This window comes from Postia placenta (genome assembly GCF_002117355.1).
Source record: "Postia placenta MAD-698-R-SB12 unplaced genomic scaffold POSPLAscaffold_11, whole genome shotgun sequence".
In the NCBI taxonomy this organism is placed as follows: Eukaryota; Fungi; Basidiomycota; class Agaricomycetes; order Polyporales; family Adustoporiaceae; genus Rhodonia; species Rhodonia placenta.
In genome coordinates this window covers 1,354,529-1,381,998 of record NW_020169842.1, presented here as the reverse complement: position 1 = coordinate 1,381,998, position 27,470 = coordinate 1,354,529, and the positions used below count along the sequence as shown (strand labels likewise).

Here is a 27,470-nt window from a genome sequence, read left to right as displayed (position 1 = left end):
ACGACGATTCCGTCATCCAACGAGGAGTTGTATATTTATCCAGATAGCAAGCTGCAATACGGATGTGTGTTCGCTTTCTTCGTCGCATCACAGGTCTGCGATCGACTTCACGCGGTCCAGTCCTCCATCATCCCAGTCGTCCCAGCACAACGACAGTACCGCGGTATGCCTCGCCCACCCTTCCGGTTTCTCCTCTCCCCTACGCTTGACCTCGACACCCACATTCTTCATGCATTCGATGTCCGGCAACGCCCAGAGCCAGCGCAACAGACCCTCCTCTTTGAAGCCCATCTTCTTTGCAAGCCCAATGGATGGGGCGTTGCCCGGGTGCGCGCACCACTGCACACGTCGGAAGCCAAGGCCGGGTGGGTTGGAGGTAGGTGTCTGAAGGAGATAGCGGAGCATCAACGCGATAGCTGTGCGGGCGACGTGTGTGCGTTGGAAGGAAGGGAGGATCATGACGAAGCCGATCTCAGACCAAAGGTTGCGTCCGGAGGTGTTGATCAACGACAGCATACCGGCAAAACGTTCTTCACCGCCCGTGCGATCGAGCACAGCAAACGTACACCACTCTTCCTTGCTCCGGAAGTATTCCATCCACTCCAAGAATTCCGCGAGGTCTCGCGGCGCGGTGGGGTAGTAGCGAAAGAGCGCGTCATAATGCAGGGCGGCTTGGTTCCAAAACTCTTGAGCGTGCAGGCGCGGTACAAATGGTGTGATGCGGACGCGAGAAGATGTGAGCGTCGCTGGGTGCAGAGGAAATGCAAAGTTGATGTCGTATGGCTCCGTGGAGGAAAGGTCACTCGGCGGATGTACGGCCGGTGCAGGTGGTGAATAATTGTTCACAAATGCGGGCTCCATATTGACTGCTGGACCGTAGGCTGCAGCCAAACTTGGCTGGGCATCATGTATTTATACACCTGCATGCCGCCTTTGTGTTGGTGCGTTGATGACTCCTTGCGCGCGCCTGTTCGATCGCACCGAGTCACAATCCACGAGGACGCGATTTCCCACAATTCAAGGCTGGACGGTCTACCAATAATGCCGTTGACACTCTGATTATCACGGTGTAATGCTCTATCTGAGTGGAAATGAGATGCAGGTTCAGCCTTGCTGCTATAGCAGTGCTGTAGTAGTCAGACATACGGAGATACGGAGAGGCTTCAATGTGTCAGCTGACAGAATCGTAGACCACCAGATGGCTTTGGATGAAAGGGTCATCATTTTGCGAGACAATAGATTGTAAGCAGGTATAGAATACCAAACCGACAACTGTAACAAAAAAGGGAAAGTGACAGCAAAACGAAAGCGACTGGGAGAACGTGAAGGGCGTAGTAAAAAAAACGCTAAATGCGACACGACGCGACTGGAAGGAACTTCTGGTCAACTACTGCTCGATCAGCGGGGCATTGAGCAATGCGGGCCGCTAAGTTCTCGTGTCCGATGTCTTATGATGCGTTCACTTCGAACGCCGGTATGGAAATAGCATTGCTATGATATCATGAAGCTATGAATGCAGACGTTCAGCTCAGAATATCCAGGAGAGGCGAGGGCAACTCACGCAGAACGCAATGAGCGACGGCGATATACCGACCACAAGCCAGAAGAGGACCTCAACGTGGAGCTGCAAGACGGCAACTTTACAACAGTTCAGCGCAAGGAATCGAGGTACTTACGACACGGAGCGCCCTGGCTCTGTCTTCAGGGTAGGGATGATAGCGTGGTACCATGACACGGCGAGGTTTGCGAATGGGGGCCATCAAGCGACGGATTGGGTGTTGAAAGCCGATATTTGGAAGTTGAACGGATTGGCTTTAATAGCCTGGAACCACGCTGGCAGGCCACATTCTGTATGACAATACATACGTAAGACGTACTGGTGTCCTTGGACGTGAAAGTCGAGTGGTGATCCTGTAGCCATTGTGCTGCGGTCATACTATCGGGCGGTGTCCACAAAACGAGGCCACCGCGCCAACAAGTAGACAGATGTTGCACGCGTGGAGAATCAGCGAGCCGCAACGTCTGACGGAAGCTCTTCCAGACAAATTCAGTCGCGTAGATAGTAGCCATGAGGTTGTACTATGCGACGCTTGCCTAAGAGTGAGAAAGGCAGACAAGAAATGCAGCAAATCGCGGGAGCACTTATCGGGAGGTACAGTCTATGTCACATTATTAGACAATGCGGTGCAAGTGATTCTACCACGACATTATTCTTTCATGAATGTGCTCGTGATAAAATGTGATGTTAATACAATGGCAATCCTTCCGCAAAATACCGAGCCATCTTCAGCCTGCCGCCGAGAGCGCAAGAACACCGCGGAAGAGTAAGGATCGGCTAGGAAGAGAAGCATGACCAGCAGAATGACCAAAAATGGTGAGTCAAACGGACAAACTGAAGCATGAAGATATGTTGTCCTGCAGGCTTCGACCTGTAACTGTCACGATATAATAGGCCATGACGTCCATTTGATAGAGGACAGAGAGACATTTAGTGCATGGTGAACACATGCGCCGAGGAAGCCAGCACGGCACATGGATTGAATAGAACGCGCCTCCCTGCCGAATATTAATAGCTGAGTTAGACGTCTGTCGCGAGTCGGTCTGCAAGCAAGGATAGTATGACATATTGATGCGCATGTATAGCGCCTCGGTATGCGATCAAACGACCAGTAGCGCCACGATAGCGAAAAGACAGTTTCCGCCAGTTCTAGGCCTAGGTGGATCTTCAGAATACTCGCTGCGTGCACACAGGCAAGTCGTAGTTCTAGCGATCACGGTCAGAACATGAGACGCTATACGTAAGTCAACTTGCCAGTTTCTCTGAAGAAGGCTCGAGTTGAAGCGATGCGATGCTTTCACTTCGGAGAAAGTGTCGTTGAATGCACTTACGCCGCCTAAATTGTCCCTGTTCCTTTCGAGATTAGCGGTCTACCTTGGTGGTAGATCTCAGACAGCGTCTGCAATATCTGTGCAGCGTTTTCGGTGATGTTAGGCGCTAACGCTGCCGGCCTGCGCGTTTGCCGACTTCCACTTACATAAATGATGTGGTTAGAAGGCTCGTCACGGAAACTTCAGGGGACTTCACATGTATCCAGGAGGCCCTAGCATGAACAATTAGAGACCTCGACAATCCTGACCCTTCCTGACGGTTGACCCTCCCGAGCGTGATCGAGTTACTAGGATATGCGGCATTTCCCGGACCTGAACGCTGGCTCCTCCTTGGACTTAGATGAATAGTCTGTACTCTTATGTCCATTCCTTTCCAAGTTGACATTAGGGCTATTACTTGATTGAGGAGTCCAGCGGTGAATGAGCAGCAGTGGCAGGTTCCCATGATAGTGATATAATAGATATGGAACTTGCGCAGGTTGAAGCTTGAAGACTCATGCTCTGCTTACCAATGACTATTTCATGTCGGCCATGCTAGTATAAGGCCTGTAGATTACCATCGGACTATTTGTGACGCCTCCGTCAATGACAAAGATTACAGCTAAACCAGAACGTTGACTCGTGCGAGAATATGTATTCGGCTACAAAAATGCAGGTTTTACGTGCTACAACAAAGCTATGTGTACACTACGCACATCTATCACATCACCTCACGAAAGATCGAACCCAGCGCCAGAATTGATAGCTTGCAGCAACTTTTCTCGAAGGACCCTTCCGCTCGTGTATCGCGGCAGCTACGCGAAATTGCCTTAACCTCATGATGCAAGAGGACGGCAGAGCCACTCACTTTCAGAAGGTTCACACATGTACTCGCAGTCGGCAGTCGATTCTCGTCCGTGCCTGAATCACGTATGGAGAAGTTGGGCACAAGCTCTTTGAACCCTCTGTATGATGATGGATCAGTCAGAGATCATGTCATCAAGGCGAGGGATACACTCACAGTAATGGCGGCCGGCTGCAACTTGTCGCAAAGCGCAAAAGCGCGCGCCGTTGGTCCTGATCGAACGAATCGACGACCTGCAAAGCACAAAGTCTGATCAACTATGCATGGGCCGGTGGGTGCAAACTCAGCGCACCGTCCAGAATATCTCAATCGTAGGATGGTGGTCGTCGAACAGACCTCCGTAGTTCGTATGCTGCCGCAGATCATCAAGAGCAATCGGTGAATTCACGCCGCCCAGCAAGATTTGTAGCTCTTGCTGATTGAACATTCTGCATCGCGTTTTAGTCGCCGAGTTCAACACAAATCATCGCACAACGCACTGAAGCCACTTCGGATCGATCATGTCTGACAGCCCTTCGAAGAATGCCTCGCTTTGCTTTTTGATCTGCTTGTTCAATCGATAATGCGACACAAGGTAGATGTACTGCAGCCTGTTCTCCCGCGTCACTGCGACATTGCTGCCGTTCGGAATCAGCTCTACTGTCCGCGCTACACCGAACTCTGCTGAATGGTTCAGCACAAACATCGAGGGACTATCAACAGTACTCGCCTTCCTCCGCAACAGTGAAGTTCAGTGAGAGATCTTCCGGGTCGCTTGTATAATGCTTAAGGAAGATCAAGCCCTGATATAAGGCCGGGTCGAGGGACGCCAGGTCATCCAAAAAGCTCTGCTTCCCTAGCCACTAGCACAATGTCAGTCGATCAGTTCTGCTGACATGAGTGATACTGGCAAACACACCTTCGCAAGAAAGAAGCCCGCAAATGCGACGTCTACGAGGATGCCGTTATACAGCGCCTTACCCAATATTCGCCCAAGAAACCTGTACCAGTTCAAGCTATGGGCTACACGAATGATAGCCTCGTCAGCCACTACCTCCACGCCGAGCCACAATGGAACGCATACCTTCTGTGGCATACGAATGCGGGTTGGGATACAGCTCGTTCTGCTTAGTCTCGAGCCACAACCCGCGGTCCGTATCAAAAACCTCCTTGCACAACGACGTGAGGAACTCCTTGAACACGCCCCCACCGTCAATCCCCGCCCTGCAGCCCAACGCCATCAGCTTGCCACAAGGCTAGAGTGCAAGATCGAACACGTACTCCTCATTCCCCCACTGGTCCACAAACGTGATTGCTATCGGCGCATGCAAATCTGCGTCGGCTAGTCTATCGAACCCGTCCTGCGCGACTGATCCCCGGCGCACTGTCACGCGTGTCCGGCCATGCGGTCCAAAGCCGTCCATACCGCGGTTCATCATGTCGTTCATTACAAAGTGCCGGAAAATCGACACACGCGTCTCAAACGGAATCGCGAACGGGATGCTGTGCAGCACGCCGAGCCGTGGCGACATCAGGCTGATCTGGCGCTTCGTCAGCGTCCGCCCGCCCTGCGGTTGCAGCAGATTGCGCTCTTCAAGTCTATATGGGAAATTGTAGTCGTGCACACAGTCACACATAAGAAATGCGGCTTACACAGCCGCCTGAATAAATGTGGTCATGTCAATCTGAGATGTCACGAGCCAGTGCTCTGGCGGCGTGAACGGCCGTCTCGAGCTGCAAGGGGTGTGAATGTCAAGCAAGCTGACTCCAAAATGCATATACATACTCTCTGGCGTGGATCGCCTGCAAGCACTTGGTAAGCTTATCCCGCACCGTTTCCCATTTGACGGCCCCGAGCCCTGGAACACCATCCTGCTGCACGCTCGATGGGTCCTCGCGCCAGTACAGCACGAACGCAATGTTCAGCAGCTTGCGCGAAAACACAACTAGCTCGTCAAGCGTCAGCGGATTGCGCGCGCCACCTGCGCCCCCCGACCCCGCAGGGGCGAAGAACTCATCATCGCCCATTGTTAGTAGCGCCTGCGTGTACAGATCTGCAAGGAACAGTAATGGTGGCCACGCCTCCGCATAGTCTGGATCTGTTCGTCAAATCTCTTCAATGAGTATGCATGCTGGTACTACGAAGTGCTCACTCGTCACCGCGCTTGACTGTTCGTCTCGCCCCAATGGCGAACTGCGAACATACAACCGATAGACCTCGCGCACGAGCCCGCCTCCATTGAAGGCCACCACCGTACCGAGCACTTTGTCTCGCTTGGCCGGCCATACTGTCGTCAGTGCGAAACAGAAAGCGATGAAGCTCAGCCGCGACGGATGGTGCTGCACTGCTGACAGCAACGACGTCAGATGCTGTACCGATGGGTACGTTTGCAGGCGTGTGAGTGTGCGCTTGTCAAGCTGGGGTAAGGGTGGGGGCGCAGGATTCATGTCGAACGACGTCACTACCGTTACCTGCGGCGTGCTCTCGTTATCCGAATCGTCGTCGTCGTCCGCCCAACTTCGCGCAGGATCCTGTTTCGGTAACGGTGGCTCTAGCGCACGTGTGGGCAGCGCGTTCATGAGCATAGCGGTCAGCTGTAGGTATGTATCGAGCGCCGTGGCAGTTAGCTTGGCATAGCGCGGTGGTGTGAACATGACGAGGTTGGCAAGCAGATGAATCTTGGGTTCTACTGCCGACAGTGGGGAGCTATCGACGATATCTGAGATGGACGAAGATATCAGGTTGAAGGAGGAGATTGGAAGGCGCGCGGAGAGGAGGGTGAGCGACTGGAGTGGTAGGCGGTTGGGAAGAAGAGGGATTGTGAGGATGTGAGCGACGATATCTCGCAGACAGACTTGCAGGAGGTCGGAGTGGGTTAATGGGACGGTTAGTAACGATACAAGTGGCGGCAGGATCGGGGAAGCCTTGGATTCGACGGGCTATGAACAACGCAAATCAGCTCGTACCACAATCAGGTGCCAGCAAGGCTGCGTACGATTTGCACCAACGCCTGCCCCAGAAGCTGGTAGAAGCCATGACGGAGCAAGTACTGGACGTACTCTGGAGCGGCAGGAGTGTTTGAGAGGAGTTGGGTAAGGACATTCAGGTGGGACACCGCATACTGAGATCTTCATAATGTGAGCGGGGGACTGGCACATGGGCAGTAGGAACGTACTGAGGGTCGGTTGCCAGTGATCGGAGAAGCATCGAGGATGTCTTGCGGAGGAGGACGCACCAGTTTTCCTCAGAATGATGGAGGATATCTGGGGCAGAATGAAGGCGCGAGGCTTGCGTTTTGTTCTGACACTTACCCTGCGCGCGGCCGGACACGGTAGTGGACCAGAGACCGAGGGCGTGCTGATCCTGGCCGAGGAGGACGAGACATCTGAGACCTCGGATACCTGAGACATCCTGCTCAAACGCACGTCGGAGATCTTGCCGGACAGAGCGTAGTTGTGTTATACCCCTCCACCACGCCTGTATGCGGACGGCGCTGTCCTGTTTGCGCTTGAGTTCCAATCGCTGCGAGCGTTGTATCTTGGCGTCATTGAGGATGTCGGAGAATGCAGCCGTGGCTCTGTCGCCTCCAAGGTCTATGTTTCTGCGCTTGCCGGAAGGGTCATCGCCAAAGAGAGGGAACATGGCGGTCAGAATGAAAGTCGTTTACACTCGAGGCAGCCGTCCTCAATCCTCGAGCATGACGTAAGCCCGCCGTCCATTGACGCGCAAGCGCTAGGCCGGACTCATTCTGCCGGCGCTCGCGCTCAATCGCGGTCACGCGCAGAGGAAGGCACGCGCCTGCACGCCGTCATCACGAGGCCGGATGCGCCCTCTAGCATTTTGTTTTGTTTCTGTCCTTCCAAAGGCAATTCAACGCGCAGGTAATTTGAAGTATGAGGCAGAGTGTCACCGTGACGACTGTGGGGAGATCTTGTGAAACACATTGAAGGTGGATTCCTTGTTCGCCTCGTCTATAAATGTCCTAATGAATAGCCTTTCCCTAATGATTAAGAGGCTGTTTGATAACTTCCATAATCATGAAGCGTTTCGCTCAGGTTTCGATTATCACCCAGTGACCTGTCCATCCTGCGCCGCGTACTGGTCAAAAGATTGCATCCATATCTGCCAGATGGAGGTGTAAGCGATCGATAATGATGACTTAGCTGGCAATGTGCTCAATGGCACAGCCTACGGATGGCTATGTACGATCTATAAAGGCAGGGTGCAGTTTCGAGCGACTTGCAGTGTGCTCATACGAAAGTGCCGGTCGGTGGGTTAGAATCGTCTGTCACGCTTTTCCATACTGACGACAGTCCTCCGGTGACACGCAGCTTTCACCATTGTAGGCTATACTCAGTAACATCCCCACTTCCACAGTCGACATGTCATTTCGCATATTTTTCATGCTCCTCGTTATCTCTACTTTCACAAACCTCAGCAGCTGCATAGCCGCCCCCCATGCGTACGTACAGAGAACCTTAGCGCTGGCTGAATCTTGCTTAAACTGACCCATTCAGTAGTGTTCTTCCATTTGAAAGCACTGGGGGTATTATGTATGTTTGTCTAATGCAAGTCTTCCGCTGGCTTATTTATTCAATTGCAATCACCTGCTAGGATACATCCGGATCGTATCCCGAGGATACAGCACCCTGAGGCTCGACATAAGGTGTCAAAGGTGAGCAACCGTGATATTGAAATGGGTATACAAGATAATGATTTTGATGCCACAGGTTCAGACGAAGCGAAAGCCTATTGAGACGACTGACTCCTACCCGCCGCTGACAGAGCTACAGTTCGGTACCGATGCAATCCGGATTGGTTACTTCCCTGGTAACTCGGGAAATTGGCTCACGACCTCAAATACTGTGTGGGACGGAAGGGCGCCGCCAGTAGATCGTAATCAGCCACCGATGTAGGACTATTGTGCATAATGATCACCGCAATATATGATCATGAGAGCCTATTTTGATGTTCTTCAACCCCTGTGGCTATAACTAGTGTATGCGGGGCAAGTTCCAGAAATTAAGGGTTAGTAATAAGTTTCGGCTCCTTGCACACTTGGCAGCTCGGACTTGCGCAGTTGAACCCGGAAAGGTTGGACAGATCGTCCAATAGTCATAGTACTACTACGTGGAGGTTGGACAGATCGTTAAACAGTCATAGTACTACTAGATGATCAGGTTATATTAGACGCAGAATCATTTGTCTAACGTAAGCTGGTATGAAGTCCTACAAGCTATGAATTGAGCATCTATGATTTGTCACTGTGTTCTAGTGAAACTACTATCAGTGGGCCCAGTTGCGCATGTCTGCGGTGGTCCCTGGGCTAACTCCCGATCCCTGCCAGTATGTTAATTCCTGCAGTGGTGGCGATTGTCACACCTCAAAGGGGACCGACCTACTGCCAGAGAAACGATGTAGTGCATCTGTAGGATAGTACTATCCAAGGTCAACGGATACTTACTTCTCATGTCGGGCCATCCATGTGTGACGTAAATTGTCAACATTCCACGTACACGAAAATCAATATGTCGTGTACGGGCTCGACGTCAAACTAAGAACTCCAACGTATTGAGCAGAAGACCGCATGCAAACCGGGGTTTTGCATGTGTGTTGTATTCGCATATCAGCGCCACTAATAGTAAGACACAATCGCGAGTAAGACGCGCATGTATATGACACTGATTATGAAAGCTTTACAGAAATACCATACAAAAGCCAAGCGTATCAAGCAAACTACAAGGTCCATGAAACATGAAACCGTCGGCCCCCTACCCCGCCATCAAGTCATCTAGGAGTCACCCGCGAGCTGGGCGCACACGGCCTTAGTGGGGCAGTTGGTCTGCGCTGTGTTCTGCAAGTTCCCGAGCTGCAAGCACGTTATTAGTACATATATTCATGCCTGACGGGGGAAAGCCACATACGTAATCCCAGGTGCATGCACCATTGGCGTACGCGCACTGGTAACCCGTGAACTGATTGATCATGACACCAGAGTCGCCGTTAAGGTCCGTGGGGCAGCTACAGCCGCTGGTGAGGCTGCAGGATGCCGAGCTCGGGCAATTCGTCTGAGCAGTGTTCTGCAAAACGCCGGTCTAGAGTAATCACAGTCATCGTCAGCATCATCCCCAGACCTCCAGCATAATCAGAGAGCGCACCTTGTCGTCCCAGGTGCACGCACCGCCGGGATATGCACATTGGTATCCGGGGTAGACGTTGATCAGCACACCTGCGCTATCGCCCGTCAGGTCTGTCGGGCACTCGCAGTCGCCTCCGCCGCCATAACACGAGAACGCGACAGTCTGGCCCGTCAGCGAGCGGCGGTGCGCGTTGAACGCGGAGGGGTTCGCCTGAGCGACGAGGGCGAGGGCGAGGGTAGCGAGGGCGGCAAAGGGAGTGCTGGCGAACATCTTTTGTGTCGAGTACAAGTAGGTGCTGAGAGATGGTAGCTGTGTAGGCGAATGCGAGGTGGACTGCTTTGATGCTGGCCCTTACCCCGCTGTACATGTCGCCTTTATACTCTACCGTCTGCACGTCACGCCTGCATTAGTTTTTCCTCGGCTGCTCCGTCCCAGCGGTCTTCGGCGCACACAGCATCCTAGTAGCATCCTGGAAGCAGGACAAGAATTGAAACAGGCACGCCGGCCGGTCCTGTCAATCGCTCTCTCCGACCTCCTAAGCCCGTGCTTGATAGCATCCGGCTATGATCGACATCCACAGAAGACGGCCTCGCCGCGAATAACTGACCTGCATTCTCACAGCTATCAGCTTTGTAGCTTGGGAATGATCGATGTTCCAGTATCAGCGACGCATACATCGTACCATGACATCGCTAGCGAATTATGTTCCCGTACAGGAGTCGACCGTACGAGGCTTCCCGGCGAACTTACAAGGTGCCATTAGTTTGAATAGGAGGGCGCGCCAGGGGACACAATGGCCGAGCGCCCGTTACCTCATGTCCGCGATATTGACTGAACCTCCGCAGAACGTGGTCTTTGGAACATCAGCCCGCGCTATGGCAGTGCTCACGTTTAGGATCGAGAACGCTCAAGTCCGATGTTGTACACATCGAATCGATGACAGCTTGAACGCTCCCGCGATAATTATACCCTACTCCTGTAGAACGCGTACCTCCAGAAGGCCTCATCCATACCGTACATCCGTGACAGACGCACCATCGTGAATACGATGCCTCCCCCCGTATTAGCTCGATGGCAGTGGCATGTGTCATGTACAGCTAGTCCGCGCATAAGCGAAGCGCTCTTGGCAGGAACGGATGCACGCTCAGCAGCGATGTAACAACGGAGGCGGTAGAAGAGCCCCGACCCAGGCACAGAAAACGCCCAACGTGCGCCCCGGCAAGCGCACTCGCAGCTTGCTTGGCTAGCGACGAGCAGTCGCAGGGTCTAACGCCTAGACAGACCAGACGACCACGGAACTTCCGCTCCTGACAGATGTAGATGGGGGACGTCATTATGCACTGCGTGGTTGCGCGCCGCAGGGTGGCAGGGCATCGGACGCAACACACGAATCCGATCAGCATTTGGCGTCTACAGTCGAGGTGATAGCGAGATAAGCGCCGAATGATATTCACCTCCACATATCACCTAACGCACTAATAATGAGCGATGCTGTCGCTCGGTTAGTTTGGTCAATACATAAGCAGGAACCGCTGACCTGTGGTATCAGAGACAATGCATGGTCCGCCGGATCATGTCTGACACACGGCATTTTCGAGCAGTGTACTGTCAGTTTGCAAAGACGTCCATGCTGATGAACTGCTAATGTGCTTACCACCACTGCCTCCTTGTCTTCGCTCTTGCCATCGCTAATACCGTCGCGTATTCAGATACTCCAGGGTCATCTTGTTTGCTGCGGAGACATCTGCCGGACGATGAGGCGTAGTTCGAAATGTCAATGAATCATCAAATTGAGTTGGTGCCTGAAACCGTGAGCCGGCGGGATACCACAGGAGGATGGGGTTGGAGGTGACGATCATGAAAGGTTTATTGACATGAGTACTATCCAAATTGGGGTGGCTGCTTTGTGGGCAGATGTAATGCGACCGTCGGAGCGAAGAGACCGCCGTGTAACGTGGAGATGTCGCGAAGCCCAAAGCAACCGAGGTTGTGAGAGACCGGTATGATGAGCAGTTTTCCCGCTCATCGTCACAAGCTCTGTCCGAGACACACAGTACTCATTATCCGCGAATAGAAATCGCAGACAGTTGGAGGCAGAGAGCGCGTTTCTGTCAACCAACCTTTGGCGCTCGACTCAGGCGATCGAAGTGGAGCAACACAGTGATCAAGGCAAGATCAGACCTTGGACCGCCTTGGACCTATACTACTCCCTTGCTCATGTGGTCATGGAGCTCGCAATAGCGTGACGTAGAAAGGACATCGTCGAGCCTCGGTCGCTCCCCGCGTTCTTGTTGATATCATTCATCTGGCACATCCCTCGGTGCTGGTGTGGTCAGGGCCTGCCCAAACAAAGAGAAAGGAGAAGGTTGATATCAAAACCAGACTCCAAAAATCGCTGAACGATGCACCTGCGCAGGCTTCCTGGCGTAGATACATACCTTTCCCAAAGATTCCTTCTACCACTCTGTGGTCAAGATTTCCCGACCTCATGCACCTATCGTAGAGCCCCTTAGTAGGGGCACACATTCGAGGGCCCAGGGAGAACGGAGCGCTTTAGAGTCCACCATAACACGCAGCGTCGCTGTCAGGGGCATGAAGACGAGCTAGGCTCACTCAATGCACCTTAGGAAGACATTGTCAGGGACCGCGCAAGAGAGGAACAAATCTCCGAGACAGAGCGCCGGTTGACACAGGAGAACCTCCATTCTTTCGGAGCGGACGGTGAGTAACCAGGTGATCACCAGGAGCTACCGCACATCACGCAATGCTAGCCATTCTGAGCGACAGCGTCTATACGGATGGCACTGTGGTTTTATCGAAGCATCCTGTTAATTGAGCGCGGTGGCAATCGCACATTTAGAAAGAGAATGTGTAGCGTACCTTGTAGCGATCCTCCCACCCCAGGATTTCCGCGGCCATAGAACCAATACATCCAAAGTATACGATACGATTGGTGAAGCTGGACGTGCGTATTTTGTATCGACATTGTGGTATTGCAGCGATTGAGGGAACACCATCTTTATAATACCGGTGTAATGTAGAAGCGAAACCTAAATTCATAGGATGTACACTCAGATAATGACTCAGCTGAGATGTATGGGCATTGATGCTGTTGAACGTACCAGTAGTCTCATTGTATACACCACGAGAGTAATTGCACATGTTCAGCGTCGGGCTAGAGGTAGTCCTAGGGTCTTTTTACGTGGCAGGTGCTTCGAGTTTCAGCTCGTGGCTCCGAGTCTTGTTGAATGAGCTTGTTTGAACTTAGATTCCCACGGAGAGAAAGTACACGAGAGGGGCGCCGGTCAGGAGGGCGATACACGACAAGAAAATCGCACGCGCTTACCAATAAAGAAATGCATCAGATAGATCATCATCGGGTTCATGCTTTGAACGGGCTTCACAACGTCCAACAGGCTCGGATAATCACCGAGATGAGACAAATTATAGGTTTAACAGGGACAATGTCTCAATCAGACTCGGCGGTTTCTGACCATTTTCGTACAGGAAAATAGGCGATGGGACAGGATGATCCTCCACGACTTGAGTATGATATACATAACATACTGGAGAACGCAACACAGAGAAAGTCGAACAATCTAAGGTCAAGGGGATAAATCTTGGTGTAAGCACAAGGCGCACTGACTGAAGAGAGACATTTTAACGATGCCGAAGTCACCGCGAAGATTCCTGATTATAGATTCCGTAGAAGGCAAGTAGCACTGCATTTAAACAAGCAGGATCTCAGTAATCAAATCATCTATGAACTAGACTTACTCACGTTCACGCAGTACCTACGGTATGTCAGGCCACAGCGACTGTCCATTTCATCGCGAAAATCGTCATCTGTAGCCTCGTCAGAGTCAATGTCTGCGAATGGCATTCTGGGATATGTAGCGAGATGGTTGGTGAAAACATGTTCTCCGATATGATCCTCGGCAAGTGCTGTATTGCAAACACCGCTTGTATCGTTGTTCAGCGGAATGGGTCGCTGCCATTGGCAGAACACGCCAGTCTGAGAATATGCTTCATCCTTTTTTGTGAGATGGGCGTCCGCGATATGACGCTGCAATCCAAACATAGTACCGTCCAGACTAGCGCCACACGGCGGCGTGCCCCACTGACAAGCAAAAGGTGTTTTATCTCGGACCTGGAAAGTGAACAGGGTTATCCGGGAACTAAAATGAGCATAGGCGTATCATTCTCACGGTATGTTCCTCCAAGCCTATTCGTCTTTTGATATACCTTGCAATACCGGCGATTACCGGGTTACGAGGCGGCGTAGCAAATGACCAGACCATATTATATCTCTTCGTGATCCAATTGCTCTGCGGATCTTGACCATACAACTCAACCGATTCACCTAGTGAGTGGCCTGGCTTGATGTGGAGTTGGAATTGAGCAAAATCATCCATCACAAGCTGAGATACGAGCTCCGCCATGCTGGATAGGCTTCTTTTGTCCAAATCTGTATGGATGGATATAGCGTAGGTCGATTTTGAGCCGAGGCGAGATGGTAAGGTGCCTGGGGTTTATAATAAGTGAATTAGTTCGCAAAATGCTTGTCGCAGATGAACTCTCACCTGCCAGGTCAAGTTCATCAGCGCTGAGGTCTATTGCCGCCCAGACCGCGGACGTTGTAGGCGCATCGAACACTCGCAGAGAATGTAAAGAAGAGCAGTTGTACAGCCAGCGCAGGACAATATCCAGACTCTCCACTTGGCATAGCAGGCACTCTGTCAAGCGCAATTGACTATCGGTAGGAGCGTCAGGGTCGCAACTTTCCCATTTAACGCAACGAAGGACCAAGTCAGAGACGACGGGGAGCGCACGGATGATCTGTCGGAATGCGGAGAAAGAGACAAATTTGCAATTGACAAGTATCAGTGTATTGAGGGAGTGAAAAAGAGTGAAGAAAACGAGAGCGGGTGGCGTGTACGACCAGGAGGTGTTGTACATCTCGAGTCGGCGAACCGTGGAAGGCAAGTGAGGGAATAAAACAGCCAGGCGATACGCAAGGTGGTCCTCCCTGTAGCTCCGATTGGCAACGACCAGTTCTCGTAAGTTGTCCAGATAACCCGCTATGTCAGACGTGCAGGAGGTGTAGAGTAAATAATCGAGTGTGGTGTCTCTAGTGATAGAGATCTTGCGAAACATTGCTGTCCGGCTCACGTGTAGTAGCGCGCGGCATGTCAGAGCCCAGCTGCTTGCTGTCGGCGTATCGCATGCGTTGATAATCTGATGCAGTATATGAAGTGGAAACACACGCTCTGTAGTATATACCGTTTAGTGAGCGGTAATGTGTAAGGTTAATCATTGCACCCTCACCTATTCTTCTATCGTCACGTTTGGATTCTACAACTTTCCTAGGGCCTACTAATAGGTGGTATAGATAGGCGGCTATCTGTCTGAAACCTAGTCGCGGGCGTCGATTAATGGGATCAGTAGCGTTTCGATGACGGATGGTTCGCGAGGTTGCCATATGGTGGTTATCAGACGTGGTCGTGGGCTTGCCTTTGTGAGGGAATGGAGGAGATCATGTATGCCGTATTACCCACACTTCGCTCTACTAGGACCGGTGCGCTTCGAACCGCGAATCACCGAGCTCGCACGGCCTTGTGCCACAACAATCTGTGTCTCCTGACACAATGATGAAGCCCTGATAGATGACTACAAGATCGCGGGTTACATTCAAATGGCGATCTGGCATAGTCTGGGAAACGTTTCTATGCGAGAGCGATAATAACTGAGGGCGACTAAGGAGGTCCACAATGGAATGACTGCAGAATAGTAGCACCCCAGACGTGACGAAGATGCCTATGGATGAGCGCCTCAGACCCGGTTTTTAAGGAAACTTAAATTAGTGTGAGGAAATTTGACAAGTTTATATACTTCGTTACAAATGGTCTCAACTTTCCGCCCCCGAAGTTGATCACGTGTGCATGAGAACTTGGAGTTGAATCCAGAGACGTGCTCGCAGGTCTTCTGTCATCGCGCACTGAAGAACTGGTATTGACGGGACTCCACCCAAGGTTTCAATGTCGATATACCATACATTGATAGGCCGATAGACTCAACGATTAAGATTACCCGTCTTGAAAACTGTCAAGCCATCAAGGAGGTCTGTCGACTCCCTTCAATGACAATTCCCAAAGGACGATTTCACGAGGTCCCAGGCGGAAGTCCACGGATGTTTAAGGTCCATGAGGGCCTTTCTTTCAGCGACAGCGGGGGCCTTAGGCGATGACCTGTAGGCATTCACTTAGATCACCTACATCTTCGCGGCTTCCTGCGCAGGTGATGACGTTCTACAAGCTGTCCTCAGATGTGCGTACCGTTGCTAACGGATCTCCTAAGTGGCATCTCTGCAGCCAAACAGGGCATGAAGTTGTGCATAAAGACACGTATGTCAACGCAAAATCCGGGCTCCTTACATGAACAAATGACTGGAACTGCCGTGAGGAAATTCATTCACTTGTTTGACCTTACTGACAACGCACATGTATAACTACCAGGCGTATTGACTTGCTTCTATCGCACGCGACTGCTGCATGGCAGTAGCACGACACAGCCATGCTCTTTCGCAACGAGCCATCCATAACTCTCATTCGACCTCCTCAGACTTCAACCTACGTCTCTACGCAGCGACCTGCCCAATCCACATGCAACGCTACGCCCGCGCACGTCATTCAGTTCTATTCGATTCTGGCGCGGAACTCTTGTCGCCGGACGTTGTACCGGTAGACAACAAGCGATGGGATGTGGCATTTGCGGAGTACAGTGCAGTCGTAAGGCGATGGGATCAGACACCATGGTGGGATACCAACACCCTCAGAAAGTTGAGCCCCCAGATGGCCGATCTGATGCGCGCGGTGGGAGACGCGCACGGGAGCCCCGACTACCGAGTGCGGTGGCATAAGGGCGCCGACTCATGGACGCGCGCGTGGAGGCACAAGAATCCCACTCTCCTGACCCAATTCAAGATCGGTCTGGGGATGGTGATTGGAGGACCCTGTCTTGTGGTAGCGGTCCCTTTGCTCGGCGCGGTCGCGATGTTGTACGGTATCTTCGAGATACTGCGAGGCGTTCGTCTCGGATTTTGCGCCGGCCGGTGGAGCAGGGGCTTCGCGGGTGGGAGCCTGACCGCTGAGTCCGTCTTACAAGGAGGCGCGGGGATCGCATTATGTGGGATACTCTGCTGGGTATCTGGAAGTGTCGTGTGGAAGACCATGAAGTTCGGCATGATAGCGGGTATGTCAACAATTCTTTGGGTATTCTTGCAATGGGCAACACTTTTTCTGAATCCCGACGCGAACATCCCAAGGTGAGCATTTTGTAGCTGTTCTAAGCATTGACGCTAAACGTTGACAGTTTTGGGAACATGGTTGCTTGACGACGTAGTACATGGGATGAGGCCCGGAGAACAGAGGCTGTGACCCAATAGTTCTCAACGTGATGCTTACGGCCAGTGTTGTATCGCTAGTGAGGATGTAGTGTACAGCTGTAAAGGGAGCGGCAGTTGTTGATACTAGTGTCTGCTTATAAGAAAACATGTAAACCGTTTGACGGCGGTCAGGCCACCGCAGACGCTCTTACGGCAATCTCCTCAAAGAGAAGCTGTCATGCATCACGCATGCTGATGGAAGCGCAGTCCAGACCTGCAGGTATAACACACGCGAAACCTTCAATTGAAGGCCTTACCTGTCCCTCTCTCTGTCCCAGCATGGCTTACAACAAGCCGACACCGTAAGTCACCATTCATTCTGCACTTTTCGCAGCCGAAAGAATGCTATGATTGACCTACTTCATACCTTGTACAGACCCACCGACGCTGACTCTGGCGAGTCCTCCAAAGAGGGAACCCCGCCGAGTTACGACGACAGCGCTCGCGAAGCGCAATGGCAGCGCGCTCTCCTCGACGTGCAGGAGACCGTAGTTGCTTGGCAACGAGCCACCGCTGCGGGCGACTCAGCCCGCGCGGCCGAGCTCTCCGCCAAGATCCCTCAGATGTGGCGCAACGCGGGGGATATACACCCAGATCCCGAGGTGCGCGCCAGAATGTACGCGAACGCGGATCAATGGGAGCATGCCGGCGAGGGGGAGAAGACGGAGCATGCCAATGCTTTCCTCGTCGGAATCGGTGCGATCATCGCGACACCCTTCGTGCTCGTCGGTGCTGCATTGGTCGGCGCAGGTGCAGTTGTTTGGGGTGCAGCAAAGGTTCTTCAAGGTATTGGTGAGGGACTGTCTGCGGGGCCCGAATATCTGTGGAACAAGTGGAGGAAGCGCCCCAAGAATTGAAGTCTGGTGAGTATGTTTCGGTAATAATTAAATGTTCTTTTAAGTTACTTAAAGCGTAGGAATCTCGACGCGGCCGGTATAAGTCGCCCCGTAGTAGTGTTCGAAATGGTTGAATGACCCTTGCTTGAATAGCTCAGATTTTCTATTGTAAATTTCCTTGAACTGAGGTTCATGCAGTCTATCGGGCCTCGGATCATCTTGAAACTGAGAGGAGTGGTAAGGAGCATGAGCAAATAAGCGACTGCTTTTCACAATGTGCTCGCAAATTCTGGCTTACGGTATGTCACGGTTGCATAACTCATCGACCTGATTGGCTGCTACGCCCTACGTTTGTATACTTCATACTGGGCGACTGGAAGGGAAGGCGACCCCGGATCTAGAGATGTTTATGCTGAGTCTGAAATGTCGGCTGCTGAGGCAGTGTGATGCAACAATATACCGTGATAGTTGATACATGGCTTTAGACAATCAGGCTACCCATCGTCGTGTGCAGATATAGTAATTCATATCCGCCCCCGACTCCGCAGCAGCGAAGCAGATCATATCGGACAGGCAGATATAGGAGATGAAAAGAGGGGGTCATCATTCAAGGTCAATTTGGACGACACAGTACAGAGAGCACAAGGAAAGATTAGCCACAACGATCGGTACAGAATATGTCCGTTGTGTACCTGGGCCAATGTGAGTCCTAATACGTAAGTCATGCTGAAGCATTCAGTGACAATGACCTCATAGCGACTCGCGAAGACTAGCGTTCAGGTCTTCGGACAATATGCGTCCAGATGACGCCGGAGAGCATCACCTCTGGAGAATGTGGCATCGCAGAGACGACATGTCCGCTTCAATGTCTGCAGATGAACCGTCGCGGTGTGTTTGCCAAACGTTCCATAAAACATGTCTCTGTTGCAACATGCGCCGTCGGCACCCCGCCAAGGGCAAGGCCCGCGATATCTGTTGTGCCAGCCGCCGACGTTATAGTGGTGATCCTTGAGATGACGAGCGACTCCCGAAGCCGTGACGTCGTCGAGAAGGATGCCACAGGGCTGCGTCCCCCATCTGCACGGTACCGCCAGCGCTTCCATTGTAGGCTCCGTGACCAAGATCCTATCAGGGCAATTTAGATGAGCATTCTCAGGCATTTGCGTTTGTTTCACCTATTAAAGATCAGTGAAGTGGACAGCGGGGATCGGAGGAGTTGCACATCGAGCGAGCTCGTTATATCCTCGCGTAGAGGCCATCATCACGTAGAGGGTGTCCCGCAAGGAGCTCTGTCGTTGACACCGTAGGCGGTTCGCCTCGCATCGATCAAGCACCATACAGCGTCAGAATCCATTTTCTTCTCAGCGTTGCGACTGAGGATAGCAATGCTCCGGACGCAATGAAAGCGCTCAGATAGCGGCGCGATAGCAGCGAAGAGCATATGTTGATTGAAAGCCCGAGCTGAACAGTTCGGGCCTGCGGCACCATTGTCAATCGCTGGACGTCATATATCATACGGTATATCACACCTGGGGCTGATGTCGTCACACAAGTGGTCCAAGCCATTAGATGCGATTGAATGAAAGATGAAGCTTAATGGTCGGGCTTCGCTTCGTCGAACATCGAGATATCCAGTCCGACGCGACGTCTTTGCGGAAGTCCTGTACAGGTTACGAGGATGGCATCCTCTGAGGTTGTCTTTCGTGGGCCTGCGAGAAATTGCAAAAATATCGACATGATGACATAGCACTGCCTCGAGTCAGCGATCTGGACCACCTATGCAGACTACAAACAGAGCACCCTTTCTGAGTGGGTGAGGGACGCTGTACAGTCGGTTGTCCAACTTCGCGAACATGAGATTAGTGGCTGGGCTGAGATTGGCGCTTATCGACCTCCAGATCTCAGCCATGAACGCATCCGCCCAACCACCGAAGTGGCTGAAGAGTACTGGAGTCGGACACAACGAATCTTGACAATAAGCTCGGTAGTTCACCGCAAGGTAACATGAGGCCACTAAGCGGGTGGCAGTAAAGGGCTCAACGCCTGGTGGCTGCTACACTATAGCACTAGGGCTGTTAGCTTCGCACGGAATGTAGCGGATCTCATTACAAGCCCGAAGATCCGTGCCGCTGACAATCTACCCTTAGCGGGATAATCCACGCAGTAAGGGCTCTGGTGGATTATAGCCTCGCCTACGCAAGCAGGCGCATCAAGACACAGAGTACTTCTACAGGCCTCAGAGTCCTCAGACATCAGTACGCTGCTCGATATCTGACCACCTGCTCGACACCACACCCACGCTCCGCTTTACTCTGGACACACTACTGTTGACCCAAAGGGGCTTCAACTGAAGGCGCTCTGCTGGCCGCTATGTGTCCGCTATGTTATGCACTATCCCCCACCCATAGTGTGGATTGGAGCAGATAGGAATCCTTGCGGTAAACAGGCCGATGCCCATTGCACTTGGATGGATCCGGCGAAGAGCCAAGCCTCCTGGCAGGACACACATAATTACAAGGGTTATTCTGCCAACGGGAGTCTATGCGATCCTTGCGATGAAAGCAGTGAACCGATCTGGCTCTTCCCATGGCAACTACAAATTCATCAGTGTTGCTTTCGAAGTCATCCGGGTCGTAAGCTCGCCATATGATTTGCGCGTTCGAGCTTGTGTATCTGCACGGTGCGACCCCTGCCCTGTTTCTGGCATGCCTTCACCATGTGCTTCATCTTGTGCGCCGAGTACACCACGTCTCCAAACGTCATGTCGCACCACACGACGTGCACGTCGACTCTGGGCCATACCATCTGCTTGTAACCGCCGCTCGAGACATAGCAGTTGAATAGCGCTCGGCGGAAGTTCTCCGGGTACACGGAACGGTCGACGCGCTGGATGAGCATCTGCGAACTCGCCATGGTGTTGGCCTCGGCCACCTCTGGGAGGGGCATGCGATGAACCGTAGGTGTCCAGTGCGGAGCGGCAAACTCGGAGCCCGCGGGTGCAGTCCCGTGCACCGGTTTGCGAGTGATTATTAATGTATGAGCCCAGGGGACTCACAGTCGTCCTCAGGCATCAATACTGCCGGCGTGAAATAAGTAGAGACCCATATCGGGAATGCAGCCACCTTCTGCTCTGGCGTCAAGGATGCCTCGTTGAGGGCACTGAAGGTGGCGGGGAGGGGCGGGATTCCCAGCACAGTCTGCGAGGAGTCTGATTAATCACCATCGTGGACACTGTGCCTGTGCAGTGAATAGCGCACCGAACATGATGAGACTACGGAAGTAGCTTTCAAGGAAGCTCATCGTCTCCTCGGGGAGATCCTGTGCGTGTGCAAGGAAGGATATAGTCTGCAGATTTCCTGCGAACCACCCCAGAAGGGAGACACCTCCACCGCACGAATCATCGGACCTCGGACGCGCGGAGATCGGCGGGATATGTTCGGCTTGGATGAACCAGCGAATGGAGGTACCGATCTCCGATCCTCTCGCTGCGATTGCTCTCGCTTCAACATTTCTGTCAGGCGAAGCGAAATCTTTGAGTTCTTCCTGCGAGTAGGGAGTCGATCCGCGATAGTCACGCTTGTTCACTAGGACAAGACGTAGGTTGTTTGCGCTTGCGAACGGAAGCATTCTGCAGAATACGCCTCCCCACTAATGTGAATTTTCCTTCTCAAAGCAAAGTCTATCTGGAGAAGAGGGCATACCGCTATTCACCATCGCGCCGTGAACCAGAATCAGAGTGACATAGTCGGAAGCGCTCTTAGGCACCCCGCTGTCCTCGAGGTATAGTACGGTTCCCTGATCGTCAACTGGACCGACGGGCATAGCTTGTTCGAACACGTTTCAGGAGGTACGCTTGCAGTTGCTAAATACCTCGAGAATCGGGGATGCGTCGTAAGGCCGAGGCACCGATGGCCTCTGGCTTCAGGAGAGATGCTTACGCAAAGGTGTGCTCCTTGCGCAGACTACAACGCCAGTTTACTGCGTCGTGGAAAGAGTCGGGCTTATCGCCGACGGGGACGGAGGTCGCGGTGTTGGAACAATGCTCGTCCACCAAGTGGGCGCATACACGATTATCCACCAGAAAACGATAGAGTGCCTTTGTATTCAACACAAATGTGGATATGTTCGAAGAACTTTGGAAAGGAAGGCAATGAACCACTCGGGCTCGTCCCAATGTACCTATTGCCAGGTGAGTTTGATAGTAGCAAGCATTTTGGTCAACAATATTCACAAAATGATTGGCTTGCTGCATTCGAGGGAATTCGACAGCGCGGCCCACGCCCTGCTTCTTGTATGCGTGGGCTATGTGTCTGATATTATGAGTCGCGTACACGCAGCTGGACGGCGACATGTCACACCACACAATATTGATCCTCAGTTTCGGCCACACGGCCCTCTTTCTTCGCTCCCGCCGTTTGCTCGGCACTCAAACAACGCTCGACGTAGGTTGTCTTCGTACACCGACGGGTCTACTTTTTGAATCTGAACCTGCGAGCGAGGCATTACGCTGGCGTCGGTCACCACTGACACTCCTTCTGGGCGCGTACGCACTTGAGTCGGCACCCAGGGCGGATCGGGGTCGCTTCCGTGCAGAGCTTTGCGAACAGGGAGCGTCTCTTGGAACCCGGGCGTCTCGACATCCGTATCTGGAGCGGTAAGTATCTACATGAAGTAGCTCGACACCCAGATCGGGAAGAGAAGACGATGGCCTTCCGCTCGACGCTGAGCGAGTGGTCGCATACGGGGGTGTGGTGGAGGCTGCCTATTGATTGACGGATATCTCATGTATTGCTGGCGAGGTTGTGGGTTACTGTTGCACTGGTAAGGATGGCCACTGCCTCTTTTCAATTATGACCGTCATGGCCGCTAGACGCACGCTCTCGGGCAACCTTCTCAAAGAGAAGCTGTCATGCATGCCGCGTGCTGATGGAGGCCCGTTCCAGGCTTGCAGACACACTATAAGGGAAATCATCAGTTCATGGAGCTCTCCGCCCTCCTTTCCGCCCTCGCTCCGCCCCAAAATGGCTGACAACAACATACAACCGTAAGTCATCGTTGATATAGCGCTTTCCCGCCGTATAAAGCTCTGAGAACACTATCAAGCCACGATCACGGCACCCAAGAGGAGCAGTGGCACCGCGCCCTCCTCGACGTCCAGGAAACCGTCGTTGCCTGGAAGCAAGCCGCCGCTGCCGGGAATACACGCCGCGCAGCGGACCTCACCTCCAGAATCCCCAATATGTGGCGCACAGCGGGAGATATACATCCGGACCCTGCGGTGCGCGCCAGAATGCACGCGAACGCGGACCAGTGGGCGAATGCCGCCGAGGGGGAGAGGTCTGAGCAAGCCAATGCTTTCCTCATCGGGATCGGGGCGATCCTCGCGACGCCCTTCGCGCTCGTCGGCGCTGTATTGGTCGGCGCAGGTGCAATCGTATGGGGTGCCGCCAAGGTCCTTCAAGGCATTGGCCAGGGACTGTCTGCGGGGCCCGAATACCTGTGGAGAATGTGGGGTAGGCGCCCCGACATTTGACTGGTGAGTACGTTTCAGAAATAATCCTCGGCTCTTCTGAGTTGTCGGTTGAGTAGGACATTTTGACGCGGACAATTCGAGTCGGACCTGTCCTGTGCCTCATGGCCCTTGCTTGTATGTAGCATGTAGTAGTTCTTCTATCGCAAGAGCGATCATGTTGTCCGAGTATATCCTGGAGCGGGCTGACAATATACTGTGCTGTGCTTTCCTGGGTCCTTGAGCGCATGAGGTACAAATACAGACTCACAGCATGCGCCGTATCCAGTCATTCCGAGACACAGCAAATGAATTCAACCTAGTATTGACAAACGCGCATGATCAGAGAAGAGGGCCGCGCGCACAAGTCAGCAACGTGCTGTCAATGTTCTCTTAAACGAGCAGTCGTGGTCGCGAACCTGGACCTCCAAAGGGCGCTTCCTTTCTCCTTTGACTTTGGCATGGAGACAGTTGGAGTCGTTCAACGACCCTTCTGCGAGACGATACCCGCCGCCATGGGCAAACTCACAAATCGAAAGCCCGCCACGCGATCGCGTGCAAGGGAGGCTCGCACGCGTCACGCGCCGATCGCACGACCAACTTGAACTGGCTGTATTACGAACGCGAATCGGTCAGAGCACGTTGTGCATAGTAAGTGACGGTGAGTTGTGGCGAAACGAGAGCGGGCCGAGCGGAAAGTCTATCTTTTAAGAGGCGGATGGATGGCGCTGTTCAGACTAGTACTGTGCTACTGGATGCCTGCTGAAGCGCTGATGCCTCGGGGAACGTCATAGAGTCCAACGTGCTAACATGCCTTTGAACGGGCGATTCTTCACGATACGTGCTCCTCGCACTCTCTCCGACCTCTGAAGAGACGATATGAGATGGGTCATCGTTTGCTGTACACTTGAGTAACGTGTCCAGCCGAGATACTACTAGGACTGACCCGCCTCTCATCCCATACCGTCCCTGAAGCCTCCAACGTCACCAGCTCACCGTCCAAGCAAACTTTGCTCTCCTGGTATCCCAGGCACAGCAGCCATCGTGGGCTCGATCAACACCCCTAGGCTGCATTTCGAACAATGAAAGATACCCCTTGAACGGGAAGAAAAAGAAAGACACGGAACAACGAACCTCCCGGGCCACCCATCCGCAATACGCGCCGCTCAGACGTCAAACAGTGCTTAGAACCCCCTGCATAGCGAACAACAGTAAAAGTGCCTCAGCAAACCACGGCCTACCTCCGCCGCATCCCCGCAAGACTCACGCCCCCCGCTCATGGTCGTGCCCCACGGCAACGCTCACCGCGAACGGCACAAACATCCCCAGCACCGTGCACACCACGCGCGCGCGCCGCCCGATCTCCTCCTCCGCACCGCGCGCCGCCACGGGCCGCAGCACCGTCGCGACGTACAGGAACGTCCCGCCCTGCGCGCGTCAATCAACACGCGTGTCTAGACAGGAACGCCGGGGCACGCACCGAGAACAGCAGCGCGCCGCCCGGCCACCGGCCCCCGCCGCTGGCATCCGCGCCGAAGGCCACGAGCAGCACGTACGACGCGACGGCGCCCAGCGGCGTGGACGCGCTGAACAGCGCGAGGTGCTTCTTGCACTCGGCGCGCGCGAGGCCCGAGCCCATGAGCGCCGTCGTCAGCGCGAGCGCCGTCGGCGCTGCAGAGCGTCGCACGACGGCGGAAAAGGCGCCAGCGCAGAGGAGACACGCGCGCGCGAGACGCGTCCGGCACAAGGGCGGCGGTATCGTCCACCGGCGTGTGCAGGCGAGCGCACGACGGATGCGGCAAAGTCGAGGCATGCGCGTCAGCGCGGCGCTGCACGGCGGGGGGCACGCAGCACGCACCTTTGTGGATGGCGAGCGCCATGAAGACGACCAGCGAGAGGCTCGACGGCAGCACGGCCGCCGCGTCCGCCCCCGCCCCCGAGAGCGCCGACGACCCGAGCGCAAGCCCGTCCGCGAGCGCGTGCATGACGAGGCCGAGCGTGAGCGGGTACGCGCGGGCCTGCGGACGGTCCGGCCGCCCGTCTGCATTTGCGTTCGACGCCGCGGTCACTGCTGCGGGCCCCGCGTCCGGGATGCCCTCCGCGCGCTCGAGCTCGCCGAGCTCGACGTCGAACTCCACGTGCGCGGGGGGGTTCGTGGGCGACGGCGGCAGACGCGGCGGGGCGCGGTCATGCGCGTGTGGGGAGACGAGCTGCTCGAGGAGGAGCATGAAGGTGAACCCGCCGAGGAGGGCGAGCGCGATGGCGGACGTGGGCGGCTCTGCGGAGCCCGCGGCGAGCGTCTCGATGCCCCTGGTGTGAGTATGAGCGTTAGTGTCTATCGGTCTGTAGCGCGCGCCGAGAGTAAAGAGGGTGGAGGGGGTACTCTGCTGATCGAGTCGGTGCTGACATGGCTGACTGAGACACACCGGGAATGGGGATATGGTTGCTGGCAGCATGCGCGTAGTGTGTAGATGCGGGCTGCTAGAGGACTCGGGATGGCCTAGCTGCCTGCGCCGCAAGATTATGGAATGATAGTCCAGCAATGAGACTATGCGGCGACGAATTGGCAATTGGGGAGCGCGCATCCGAGGCCGCTAGTATTATGGGCAAGGCGGAGAGAAGTACCCAGAAACGAAGCTGATCGCAGGCAATGTGGGAGCTCACGAAGAGATGCCCACGGGCTGATCATACTTGCATCTTCCAATTCGAAGCAGGGCGCGCTGTAACGGGCAAGCAACAACTGTCTCTTATGACACATCGTATCAGGCGCTGAGCCACCAAGAACTAACGAAGTGCTCATCACTAGCGTGTCGTCTTTAGCATCTTAGATGTGAGCAGCGCTCGCATCCGATATGCATGCCGCCTGAGCAACGGACGATTGGTCATTGACGGGAACTGTTCCCCATGAAGACAGGATCCATCGCGCCGGATACCAGTCTAGTGTGCATACCTGGTGAAGGAGGAGAAAATCGCCGTTTATGCGACCAAACGGGCGTCCTGCGCCCTCACGATCAATGCAAGGCGAGGCTGCCAATCAGGCCCGTCGAGCGCTTGTTTGGCGTTTTAGATTCTACCATCGCGGTCACTGCAGCAGCAAGCGAAAAGCCTATTCTGTGGATGCGACACAGCCATGGTCATTTGGGGATGGACAGATGGGACCATCCTGGATCACGAGAACGCAGGATGACAGACGGCAGCAGCGGCACCACTTGACCGGACAAGACGACTCCATTTCCCCACATGAAACACCAAGGAGCACAGCAAACAAAGGAGGACGCACTCGGGGATGACGACGCCAAGCGCGGCGCCGAGCAGCAGACCCGTGCCGAGGGCGGACAGACGCGCGAGGGCGGACTCTGATTAGCCGTGGCGCAGGTGAGCGATGTAGGAGGGGCGCTGAGAGCGAGAGAGGGGGGCGCACTGGAGAATGCAAAGGACAGGGGGAGGATGCCGATGGCGAAGGAGGCCGCGCCGAGGAGGGCGGACATGAGCACAACGCCGGCGAGCCGGGACATGGCGAACAAGAAGAGGAAGTAGAGGGTCTATGAGAGAGAGCACGACGAGGACGAGAAGACAGCGACCGTGCGCACGGCTGCGCTTCAGCGAACGCGTGCGAGCGCCAGGCCCGTGCGTCGCGTCTCGCTCACGTGCCGGGCGTGGGCGGAGGCAGAGATCCGAATCGAGCCTGGCCGACGCGTGTGCTCGTGCCCAGTCCCAGTCCAAGCCCCGCTGCGTGGATCCGCCGCACACGCCTCGAATGACGGAAGTGAGCACGCCTGCATGGCCCCAGTCCGCACATGAACGCCGTCTGGGAAGGCGATCACGCCC

General features: G+C 54.0%; 11 protein-coding genes across 11 annotated transcripts; 3 read left to right on the top strand and 8 right to left on the bottom strand.

Moving 5' to 3' along the window:
- Window positions 1-16: 16 nt before the first annotated feature.
- On the bottom strand, window positions 17-875 carry POSPLADRAFT_1040895 (hypothetical protein). The gene has a single exon (XM_024477819.1). It carries the CDS (start codon window positions 859-861, stop codon window positions 88-90), a length of 774 nt encoding a protein of 257 aa, XP_024336878.1. The 5' UTR covers window positions 862-875; the 3' UTR covers window positions 17-87.
- Window positions 876-3,599: 2,724 nt separating this feature from the next.
- POSPLADRAFT_1149125 (hypothetical protein) lies at window positions 3,600-5,244 on the bottom strand (the record flags this gene model as incomplete). Its single annotated transcript, XM_024486270.1, has 9 exons — window positions 3,600-3,683; window positions 3,737-3,833; window positions 3,890-3,966; window positions 4,026-4,161; window positions 4,213-4,396; window positions 4,434-4,575; window positions 4,632-4,735; window positions 4,797-4,936; window positions 4,994-5,244. The coding sequence occupies 9 exons, from the start codon at window positions 5,242-5,244 to the stop codon at window positions 3,600-3,602; spliced, it is 1,215 nt and encodes a 404-aa protein (XP_024336877.1).
- A 220-nt stretch (window positions 5,245-5,464) lies between these two features.
- On the bottom strand, window positions 5,465-7,355 carry POSPLADRAFT_1149875 (hypothetical protein; the record flags this gene model as incomplete). Its single annotated transcript, XM_024486357.1, has 4 exons — window positions 5,465-5,811; window positions 5,866-6,652; window positions 6,709-6,841; window positions 6,889-7,355. 4 exons carry the CDS (start codon window positions 7,353-7,355, stop codon window positions 5,465-5,467), a joined length of 1,734 nt encoding a protein of 577 aa, XP_024336876.1.
- Window positions 7,356-7,891: 536 nt separating this feature from the next.
- POSPLADRAFT_1149748 (hypothetical protein) lies at window positions 7,892-8,629 on the top strand (the record flags this gene model as incomplete). Its single annotated transcript, XM_024486344.1, has 4 exons — window positions 7,892-7,983; window positions 8,234-8,266; window positions 8,328-8,388; window positions 8,444-8,629. 4 exons carry the CDS (start codon window positions 7,892-7,894, stop codon window positions 8,627-8,629), a joined length of 372 nt encoding a protein of 123 aa, XP_024336875.1.
- Window positions 8,630-9,356: 727 nt separating this feature from the next.
- Window positions 9,357-10,535, bottom strand: POSPLADRAFT_1075451 (hypothetical protein). The gene is made up of 3 exons (XM_024482818.1): window positions 9,872-10,535; window positions 9,638-9,808; window positions 9,357-9,582 (listed from the first exon to the last, which is right to left on the bottom strand). The coding sequence occupies exons 1-3, from the start codon at window positions 10,121-10,123 to the stop codon at window positions 9,505-9,507; spliced, it is 501 nt and encodes a 166-aa protein (XP_024336874.1). The 5' UTR covers window positions 10,124-10,535; the 3' UTR covers window positions 9,357-9,504.
- Window positions 10,536-10,743: 208 nt separating this feature from the next.
- Window positions 10,744-11,685, bottom strand: POSPLADRAFT_1067051 (hypothetical protein). The gene is made up of 3 exons (XM_024482139.1): window positions 11,508-11,685; window positions 11,391-11,430; window positions 10,744-11,344 (listed from the first exon to the last, which is right to left on the bottom strand). The coding sequence occupies exon 3, from the start codon at window positions 11,254-11,256 to the stop codon at window positions 10,951-10,953; it is 306 nt and encodes a 101-aa protein (XP_024336873.1). The 5' UTR covers window positions 11,257-11,344; window positions 11,391-11,430; window positions 11,508-11,685; the 3' UTR covers window positions 10,744-10,950.
- A 1,612-nt stretch (window positions 11,686-13,297) lies between these two features.
- POSPLADRAFT_1048499 (hypothetical protein) lies at window positions 13,298-15,010 on the bottom strand (the record flags this gene model as incomplete). Its single annotated transcript, XM_024479532.1, has 5 exons — window positions 13,298-13,419; window positions 13,500-13,575; window positions 13,635-14,003; window positions 14,062-14,321; window positions 14,437-15,010. The coding sequence occupies 5 exons, from the start codon at window positions 15,008-15,010 to the stop codon at window positions 13,298-13,300; spliced, it is 1,401 nt and encodes a 466-aa protein (XP_024336872.1).
- Window positions 15,011-16,515: 1,505 nt separating this feature from the next.
- On the top strand, window positions 16,516-17,246 carry POSPLADRAFT_1059356 (hypothetical protein; the record flags this gene model as incomplete). The annotated part of the gene is made up of 2 exons (XM_024481154.1): window positions 16,516-17,177; window positions 17,225-17,246. The coding sequence occupies 2 exons, from the start codon at window positions 16,516-16,518 to the stop codon at window positions 17,244-17,246; spliced, it is 684 nt and encodes a 227-aa protein (XP_024336871.1).
- Window positions 17,247-17,576: 330 nt separating this feature from the next.
- POSPLADRAFT_1059355 (hypothetical protein) lies at window positions 17,577-18,154 on the top strand (the record flags this gene model as incomplete). Its single annotated transcript, XM_024481153.1, has 2 exons — window positions 17,577-17,599; window positions 17,674-18,154. The coding sequence occupies 2 exons, from the start codon at window positions 17,577-17,579 to the stop codon at window positions 18,152-18,154; spliced, it is 504 nt and encodes a 167-aa protein (XP_024336870.1).
- A 755-nt stretch (window positions 18,155-18,909) lies between these two features.
- Window positions 18,910-19,236, bottom strand: POSPLADRAFT_1149114 (hypothetical protein; the record flags this gene model as incomplete). The annotated part of the gene is made up of 1 exon (XM_024486267.1): window positions 18,910-19,236. The coding sequence occupies one exon, from the start codon at window positions 19,234-19,236 to the stop codon at window positions 18,910-18,912; it is 327 nt and encodes a 108-aa protein (XP_024336869.1).
- Window positions 19,237-20,755: 1,519 nt separating this feature from the next.
- POSPLADRAFT_1149384 (hypothetical protein) lies at window positions 20,756-27,157 on the bottom strand (the record flags this gene model as incomplete). Its single annotated transcript, XM_024486296.1, has 17 exons — window positions 20,756-21,183; window positions 21,391-21,761; window positions 22,072-22,229; window positions 22,685-22,795; window positions 23,091-23,158; window positions 23,357-23,630; window positions 23,854-23,881; window positions 23,914-23,961; window positions 24,172-24,252; window positions 24,639-24,710; window positions 24,910-25,070; window positions 25,123-25,313; window positions 25,501-25,952; window positions 26,519-26,592; window positions 26,717-26,753; window positions 26,923-26,998; window positions 27,064-27,157. The coding sequence occupies 17 exons, from the start codon at window positions 27,155-27,157 to the stop codon at window positions 20,756-20,758; spliced, it is 2,724 nt and encodes a 907-aa protein (XP_024336868.1).
- Between the last annotated feature and the right edge of the window lie 313 nt (window positions 27,158-27,470).